Here is an 8878-nt window from a genome sequence, read left to right as displayed (position 1 = left end):
TGCCCGCAGTGACCGAGTTCTCCAAGAAGACGGGCGACTTCCCGTCGCTGTCCCGCGCCGACCTGCAGGTGCTGGCGCTCACCTACGAGCTGCAGGCCGAGACCGGCGGCGTCGCGCACCTGCGGGCCGAGCCCCAGCACCAGGTACGGGCCGGGGGGGCGGGGGCGGGGACCGCGGTGCTGCCCCGGGGCAGGGGCGGCCGCAACCCGGTGCTCCCGCCCCGCAGGTAACGCTGAGCTCCAGCATCCGGCACCCGGAGGCCCCCGTGCACGTCGCTGGGTTTCACCTGCCGTCCAAGGTAACGCGCCGGGGCGTGGCGGCCCCCGAGCCGCTCCGTGCGGGGCGGGGGGCGCTGCCCGGTAACATCCTTTCGTTCGTGCAAACCTAGCGCGTGCGCCCGGAGGAAGAGGCGCCTTCCTCCGTCTTGGAGGGTCGCCCGTGCGAGAGCCCCGAGTTTGGCTCCTTCCTCTACTGGAGGAACCCCCTGCCCAGCATCGAGGAGGACCTGCAGGAGCTGCTGGTGAGCAACAGAGCGCGGCCCCCGCCCGCTCGCCCTGCTCCTCGCCTCGCCCGCGTGGCTACCGCCAACGGGGTCTCCCTCGCCCCCCCGAAGCCCGATCCGGTTTCCGTTGCTGCGGACGAGGAGGGAAGTGCCTCCGAGGAGGACAGCGATGACGACAAGGACTGGATCACCCCCAGCAACATCAAGCAGATCCAGCAGGACGTGGGACGCTGCGATGATGCTCCTCCCGTGGACGTGCAGGTTGGGTGCGTCACCGCTGACTTCGCCATGCAGGTGAGCGAGGAAATCGCCAGACGAAGCACGTGTGATTCGGGATAAAGCCACTGGGTCTTTTTCAGAGGGAAGGAAAGTTGAATCTCGTGGGGTTGGGGATAGGGACTTCCTAAAAGCTGGCCGTCTCGGAGCAAGCGGCGTGGGTGAGGAACCCAAAACTAGCCAAGGCGAAAAGTAGGAATAAAATTGCCAGTTTAATGGTGAAGAGGTTAACGAAGGGTCCTGGCGCTTCATTAAAACAGAGCTAATGATGCCCGGTGCTGGTCAAGATGCTGGAGGGTGGTGGAATTTGGCATTTAAAAAAAAGCAGTCGAAGAGCTGCGGCCCTGCCAGCTTGAGCATTGGGCAGCCAGGACCTGCGCAGCCCTGGCCCTGCCCGCCGGGGCATGCGCAGAATGGGGGTGCAGGTGGCATCAATTTGAAGTAGCGATTCTCAGCCAGGGTCCTGTGGTACCCCGGGCTGCCTTGAGATCCCTTCTGGGGGGCACAAGCGTGCCAGGCCGTGCTCGCGCTGCTGGGTGTGCCGCCTGGTCCACCGGAAGCCTGCGTGTGTGGCTGTGCCTGTGAGGAGCAGCAGCAGTGCCATTCCCTGACCAGCCCTCCGGGCCTTGCCCGTGTAGCTATTCCGTAACTACTTCTGTGGTATCGGAGAAGGTCTTTCTCCACGCAGCACGAGGCAGGGGTTTACCACGTTCCTTCTCGAGGCCTCGGTACCGGTGTTGTCAGCCCCTCGGAGGGCATTCCCCCCGGTTCTCCTTTCTTCTTGCAGAACGTTCTGCTCCAGATGGGCCTCCGCGTGCTGGCAGTCAATGGGATGCTGATCCGCCAGGCCAGAAACTACGTCCTGCGCTGTCATGGCTGCTTCAGGTAGGTGTCACGAGCACTGAACTGGCACCAGGAGCCCGGGGGCTGTCGTGCTCTGTGTCCTCGCTCCCGGGCTCGCTGCGGTCCCCTCCCCAGGCAGAAGGGCCGCGGAGGTTTTCCAAGCTTCTCGGCTCTAGCAGCGAAGGCTCGGGGGCGGGTACCAGAGCAGGGATGTAACCTGGCCCAGGTGGGGAGGGGGTTGTGGATCAATGCCTGCTGGGTTAAGTTGGCACTGAAGAAACTGGCTTATCTTCTGGGCTAACAAGTCACTGCTTTTCATTCCTGGCCACTTAAGCAAATACACCGTCCTCTTCCTGCCCCTGTGCGTAGATGGGGCGGTTCCGTCTCCCCTAATGTAGCTCAGCCCTGGAGTCTAGACCGGCCGAAGCTCGATCGTGTTGGTGGAGATTCCTTCGGGGTGGATCTGCCTCTGATGCGGACCTGTTCCCCCTCCCTTTGTCTCCCAGGACGACATCCGACATGACCAAGGTCTTCTGCCCACACTGCGGCAACAAGACTCTGAAGAAGGTTGCCGTGAGCGTGAGTGATGACGGCAGCCTGCACATGCATTTCTCTCACAACCCAAAAGTCCTGAACCCACGAGGGCTTCGGGTAAGCACTCGTCATGGGGACAGGAGCTGCCCTGCTGTTGTGACACAGCCTAACGAGCGCAACCGCAAGAGGGGAGAGTGCCGGCCTCTGGGCAGTGAGCTTGGGGCAGCAGGGGTTGTTTCAAATGGCACCTGCGAAGCAACGTCGGGGCTTGTCTCGCTGCTGTTTGCAGCAGTTTTTCCAGCTCTAGCTGATGGAAACTATCAGGATCACTTAGTCTGACCTGCCGTTTAGCACGGGTGGAGCCAATTCCTGCTTCACATCCAGTAGCTGTGGCTGAATTGGAGTAGCTCTTGCTACACCCACACTTCTAAATATTGCTGGAGATGGCACCTTGTTCCAGGGCTTGTTGCCACCTCTGCAGGTTCACCCCATTTCTGATCTGAGTCCCGCTTCAATTTGGAACTACTCAGCCGAAGTCTGCTAGGCAGCAGCGGTCTCAGATCTTTGGCCTTGGGCTCCTCCCCTGCATAGACTTGTCTCCCTGAGCCTTGGGCCATTTGTGCTAGGAGTTTATTGGGAGGCACTTGGCCCGAGTCTGGAGCAGACTCTGCCTAGCTGCTGTGCTCTCACTCTGATCACTCACGTTGTCCCTGCAGTACTCCCTGCCTGCTCCCCAAGGGGGGAAGCACGCCAGCAACCCTCACCTCGTGGAGGACCAGCAGTTCCCGCAGCAGCGGCTTTCCCGAAAGGCCAGGGAGAAAACCAACGTCTTCGACCCTGACTACATCGCAGGGGTTTCTCCCTTTGCAGAAAACGACATCTACAGCCGTGCAGCCAACCTGCGCATCCGGGATGCAGCTCTGGGTGCAGGCCGGCGCCGCGTGAATCCCAATGCCGCTATGAGGAAGTTCGTGAAGAAGCGATGAAGGGAGAGGAAGAGCCGTCTGCTTGGGTCAGCTGAGCAATAAGTCACGTTTTCTTGCCTGATGCGCGTGGGAGCGTGAGGCCTCTCACAGGGTCTCCCTGTGCAGACCCCAAGCTGGCAGCACTGGGAAAGCCCCGGTGCTACGGCTTTCCATGCTCACCTGGGTGCACAGAGCATCAGGCCTCTTCTGATGTGAGGCATCTATCGAACTGGACCTGGCTGTATAGTCTGCTTGTTTCTAGGTGCGTGGCAGTGTTGGACACTTCAATGCTTTTAATAAATAAGGTCGTGGCAGTCCGTGGCTGTTTCGCTTGCAGTTGAGAGAGTTCTGTGGTTCGTTCTTATGCTCTGAGACGGCATGTGGAGAAAGAGAGCATCTGTCCTGAGGCACTGCAGCTGCTGCTCAGCTGACTGCCACACGTGAGTTCTTGTGCTTGGCTTGTACATCTTGCTGTGGTTCCCCCTGCTCCTGTTTACAAGATGCAGGATGCCCTCCGGTTGGGGTGCAAAGGTGTCCAGGCCAGTGCTGGAATTAGCGTAGAGCTGAATTTGCTGGAGTTTTCTTGTAGTCCCAGATTTCTCTGGCATCCTGCTGATGCACAGCACCCCAGCGGCAGGAGCATGCTGCATGCAAATCTAATGGATAAGGGACTCTGGCATGGACACACCTGCCCATCTCTAGGACAGCGTATCGTGCAGGAAGGGCCCACAGCTGGGCAGAGGCAGGTGCAGCCCTCCCCTTTGATCTGCCTGCCAGAGCCACACCATCAGGCTGTAACCGGGAGCTGGATATGGAGGCAAATACTCGTCCTTTGTTTCTGCTTGACAAAGTAACATTCAAACATGTGCCGATATTACAGCAGGAGCAAATATTTTGCTCTAGCTTGAAGCAATGTACAGTGCCCTGTAAGAAGTAGCAGCTGCAGCCCCAGGGCCTAGCCAGTGCCATGTTTTCTCTATCGAGGTATTTCTTACCTGTCCGCTGGCTTGGCTGCAGAGGCAAACTTAGAGCAAGTGTCTCCTGTCCTGGCCTAGGCTGGGTGTGAGGTTGACGCACATAGCCCGAGCAGCAGTGGCTAGAAAGCGATGGAAAGGAATGGTTAACAAAGATGCCGTTTAGAGAGCGCTGCGGCCACAAGCGAGGCTTTCTGTATATCGGTGCCCTGGCCTGCAAGCAAAGCTAAGCCAACGTTCAGGCACAAAAGGACTTGGCAACTGGGTGACGAGTTGGGATTGAGGGCTCCAACTGGGAGCAAACCAGACTATTGATGGGAAAGCCCTTTGTGCTGGTCCCCAAGTGCCCTGGTTCTTCGAGAAGAGCTCCAGGCCGTAGACAGGCTGGAGAGGACTGATCCCTCCTTTAGGACCTATCTAGGGCTGGATCGTCACTTCCAGGTGAGGCACAGAAGGCAGCTTACTGCTGGGCTTTGTGGCTTGTTAATGAGTGGGGAAAAAAGCATCTCCAGAGTTTTCAAAAACCCCTTTTCCTGCCCACCTTTCTCTGCTCCATCAGCCTTCCTGGAGCTAACCCAGCTGTGACCATTCAGTGTGAACAACTTAGCTCCACACTCCTTTCTCTATCAGTTTTGATGGCGTTTGCTCTGCGCTGACAGAAAGCAGCTCGGTCGCAACCCAGATGCCCAGGGCAGGACAGCGCTCAGGTTCCTGTCAAATGCAGAAATTGCCCCTCTCAGCAGACAGTTGTGCGTGGCTGGTTTCGGGACTGCACTCAGACTTGCTCACTTTCAGCAAGACCTTTACTCGTGCTTTTTGAAGACAGGAGTTCCCTGCCGAGGGAGAAAGCAGAGCAGTGGGGCAGAGTGGAGTTTGCCCCTTGTGCTTTGTTGGCGTGATGCCCCTGAGGGGTGTTGCTAAAGCTAGGCCGTGCCAGGACCCAGCAGCATGCCAGGAGGGGTGTTTGTGGAGCCGAGGGTGCTTGCATTGCTGAGCTTTATTCTCCACGGCCAACCCGGGGCACTGAGCTGTAAATCATTCTTCATTTCCTTTCCCTCAGGCCAGATGCTGTTTTTCCCTTATGGCTTTTTAGTGCATGGGTCTGAGCTGGTGCTTGGAGGAAATCTCTGCACTCCTGGTTTCAGGAAAGGCCTTGACCTCTCTCCTATCACATTGGTAGGTAGCATGGTCCTGCCTTGCTCGGAGCTGAGAGACATTTCCTTGGTGGCCAACTGAGGAGGAGGAGAGGGATCGGGCTGAGCAGCTGCCGCAGGGCTCTGGGCCCTCCAGCCTCCGCGTGAAGCTTGCATGTGGGTGTGAGCTTTTGTGCGCACACTCGCCGGGTGCTTAATTAGCTTGTTTATGCTGCCTGTGGCTGGACTAAGGACCATGGGAAAAGGGGGGGACTCCAGGGGCCCCCTCTTGTTTCTCTAATTATTACTCTAGATACCAACTGCAGTCAACAAAGTGTTTCCAGGGCCCCACTGTGACTGGGCGGCGGCATCCTGAGCTGCAGTACGGCCAGGTACAGGCCCCAGCTCCCCACCGTGTCATGTCGCTCGTTCACAGGCTGGGGTCAGTAAGGCCAATCTGCAAAGCAAAAGCTATAGGGCAGCGCACCAGACCAGAGGAGCCCAGCTGCGGGTCGTGGACCTGCTCCCCTTCACTTAGTGTGGAAGCAGGGTCTGACCTACACCCTCTCACTGGGGCTGAGCAGGACAGCAGGTCCTAGGCATCAGTGCCCCAGGCCTGCACACTGGGTCTGGCCCTTAAGAGCTACTTAGTGCAGCTCCCTAGAGGACAGGGTGCTCAATACGGAGAGTGAAAAGGTAACTCATTTACCTCTGGTGCATTTCTAAGCAGCCCAGCACCCTCCCGAGGTACAGACTGAGCTACACGAGGCGCCAGGTTGCTGTCTGCAAGGGGCATTTCAGGATTGCAGCCAGACCCCCTGGCTCAACCGTTCAAAGTCCCTTTTGCGTCTGAGCGCCGGCTTCGAAGTCGGCTGCAGTCGCAAAGACCTGCGGGCTCTTCGGCACAGATGAACATCTGGAGCCAGGCTCTGAAATGGGCATACTGTTGGCTTTTGAAAGGTCTTAGGAAGAGAAGTGGCAGGGTCTGCTATGCTGTCCCCTGGGCTAGGCAGCGATCGGCAAGGTGCACCCACCCAGGCGTGCGCAGCACCCAGTCCATCGCTGCTTACAACCTGGGAGGGCTACAGCAATAGCAGCGACCGAGGCCCGTGCAGGGTCTTCCTGCTCAAGCTCTCCCATTGCCATAACAATAAAAAAGGCCGCTGTCCTTGCACGTAACGTGTGTGCCAGTCTGGACTCCCCTGACTGTCGACACCTTTGAAAGCTATGACCTCTGTCACGACTTAGCTCTGCAGGTGTGCGGGAGTCACGCAATGCTGTTCTCCGCCCACAGCCGCAGAGCAAGATCTTTTGTGTGTGTTCATTACTGTTTGGTAGAGCCGCGCCCAGCCTAATGCAGGTGCAGCACTGCAAACACAATATGGTCTGGGGGCAGGATTTACTCGGCTGAGTCACCTAATGCGATGGGCCAGCAGCCAGCTCGGTGTTACGAAAGGCCTGGGAGGCAGAGGTCGGGGACCTGGTGTGAGGGGGCTCTCGGGCGTTTTTGGTCACGTACCTGTAGCAGGTTTACCTGTTCGGTAGCCCCTTCCTAGGTCTGCCGTCTGGCTCTGTGGTGCAGAAGCAGCACTTCGGTATCGCTCCTGCCCCGCACCCCCGTCAGCTGCTCTCCGTCAGGTTAGGTAGTCCGGGATTGCAGGGAACGTCTGCCTGTGGCTTAAAGATAGAAAACAAAAAGCGAGTCCAAATGGTTAGTTTGGGGGTGGAAAGAAGTAAGCAGTGTGTCCCCCAGGTCCGTGTTGGGGCCAGTGCTGTGTAACCCGTTCATAAATGATCTGGAGAAGGAGGTGGTCACGTCTGCCGATGACACCAAATGATTCAAAATGGCGAAGAGCACGGCAGGTGGGCCTCAGGGCACCGAGCGAAGGGGCAGCTCAATGTCAGTGTAACATAGGTCCACCCGGCTGCGACCTCTGCTTGGATGGGCTCGACGTGAGCTGTTCCCACATGGGGAACAGAGCCCGGGGTCCTCGGGGCAGTCCCTAAAAACAGCGGTCCAAAAGGCAAATGGGAGGACAAAGGGAGGATGTGCCCCTCAGTGCCTCCACGCCTGGATAACCCCACAGCCCAGCCAGGAGCTCGAGCAGGGCAGCGAGGAGGATGGGGGCTTCCCTAGGACACGGAGGAGGCAGACAGGAGAGGCTGCAAGAAGGGGAGGGTTACGAAATGCAAAGGGGAGAAGGGGAAGTGACTGGGGATTTGTCTCCCTGGCTCTTGCCAGGCACCGCAAGGACCCAGGAGGCTGCTGCGAGCGGGGCGGGATGGAGCTGGCTCCGCCCGCGGGGAGGTGGCTGCGGGCTCCCTCCAGACCCACCATGGCTGGTAAGAGACAAGGGGATGGGACGCGGGCTCGCAGCAGCGCAGCCCCTGGGGGTCCCTCTGCCGCGGAGGAGAGGGGCAGGGAGCGAGGGGCAAGGCCTGCACCTGAAGTGCGGGGCGGGGGGGCACCCCTTCTTCCAGGGCACCCCAGGGAGCTCTTGCGCGCACAGCAGCACTGGCGCGGAGGTTTGGGCAGACACGGTTCTGGGGGGACATGCGACGTTGACTTTTTTTAACCCAGCTCAGTAGCTGGAGAAGCAGGTTTGAGCGCTCGGAGTGACACCAGCCCGGGGCAGGAGTCTATGCGAGCTGCCCAAGGGGTGCAGATGTGCTGCCTGCAGCAAAGTCCCAGGATCTCCACCCCACTCCCCGGGGGGACGGGGCGACAAGCCGGTCACGGCACCTCGCAGCGCTGGCCCCCAGCCCAGCCTTCTGTGGTGGGTCACAGCTGTGCGGGGGGCACAGCCCGAGGTTTGTAGACTCGGGGTGCAACCGCTCCAGACACCGAGCTAGCACGAGCCTCTGCTCCCTGCCCCCGTGCGACACCAGACACGGATCTGATCCGTCTGTGGCAGCTCTGATGTTCTCACGGAGGCCAGAGGCTCCGGGCTGGGGCAACGCCAGCTTGGCCTCCTCCTCCTGCTCGTCTTGCTACAGCTCCTAATGCTCCTGCTTTTCCCACGGCTGCTGCGCCTGCCCTGTGCACGTCCCTTGCTGCCTTCCCTCCGCACAGCCCTCCTCAGTCCTGGTAAACGAGGCGTCCCGAGGGCTCCTCATTTGCACCCCGATCTTGGTGGGTGTGTATAACCCCCAGACAGGTGCCAACCTGTACAGCTGCGCCTGGGCTTTGGTTTTCTTGCTGTACAGAGAGCAGGGACTCTCGCGGGGCTGCCCCTGGCCACAGCTGGCTCCTTGGCCCAGGGCTGCATCCACAGGCAATTCCTTTTGGTTGCTCCCCATCAGGCCCTCCGCTCCATCCCTGCTCTCCTCCCCCCGCTCCTTCCCCTCACATTGCAAAGGTGCCAAGTTGCTCCCACGTGAAGATCCCAGCCGTGGCCCTGGGTGCATCGCCAGCAACTGCCGCCCCTCCCTTTTCGTTTCATGGTCTGATGAAGGCAGCACTGCGGCCTGGTGTTTCCTCTTGATCCCGGTCTCCATCCCATACGTCCACTGAAACTGCTCTCGTTGGCAGCTCAGACCTGGCCCCCCACCCTCATCCCCCTGGACTCATAGATTCATAGATGCTAGGGTCGGAAGGGACCTCAATAGATCATCGAGTCCGACCCCCTGCATAAGCAGGAAAGAGTGCTG

The 8878-nt window shown here is 59.3% G+C and overlaps 2 protein-coding genes across 2 annotated transcripts in view; both read left to right on the top strand.

Annotated features, from left to right (window-relative positions):
- The window catches only part of NOB1 (NIN1/PSMD8 binding protein 1 homolog), a 3629-nt gene extending 173 nt beyond the window's left edge, over positions 1-3456 (top strand). Inside the window, 8 exon segments of the mRNA XM_019536089.1 lie at positions 1-3; positions 5-143; positions 227-298; positions 389-520; positions 614-796; positions 1566-1663; positions 2128-2272; positions 2872-3456. The exon segment at positions 1-3 is cut by the window's left edge and continues 173 nt beyond it. Coding sequence (XP_019391634.1) covers positions 1-3; positions 5-143; positions 227-298; positions 389-520; positions 614-796; positions 1566-1663; positions 2128-2272; positions 2872-3141 — 1042 coding nt within the window. The 3' untranslated portion in view covers positions 3142-3456.
- A 4080-nt stretch (positions 3457-7536) lies between these two features.
- The window catches only part of NQO1 (NAD(P)H quinone dehydrogenase 1), a 4454-nt gene continuing 3112 nt past the window's right edge, over positions 7537-8878 (top strand). The window contains exon 1 of the mRNA XM_019536086.1: positions 7537-7570. Within this exon, the coding sequence (XP_019391631.1) occupies positions 7564-7570 (7 nt within the window). The 5' untranslated portion in view covers positions 7537-7563. The remainder of the gene's footprint in view (positions 7571-8878) is intronic.

Source organism: Crocodylus porosus, unplaced genomic scaffold (genome assembly GCF_001723895.1).
Source record: "Crocodylus porosus isolate Cpor-Errol unplaced genomic scaffold, CroPor_comp1, whole genome shotgun sequence".
NCBI classification, from domain to species: domain Eukaryota; kingdom Metazoa; phylum Chordata; order Crocodylia; family Crocodylidae; genus Crocodylus; species Crocodylus porosus.
This window is presented reverse-complemented; position numbering and strand designations above follow the sequence as displayed.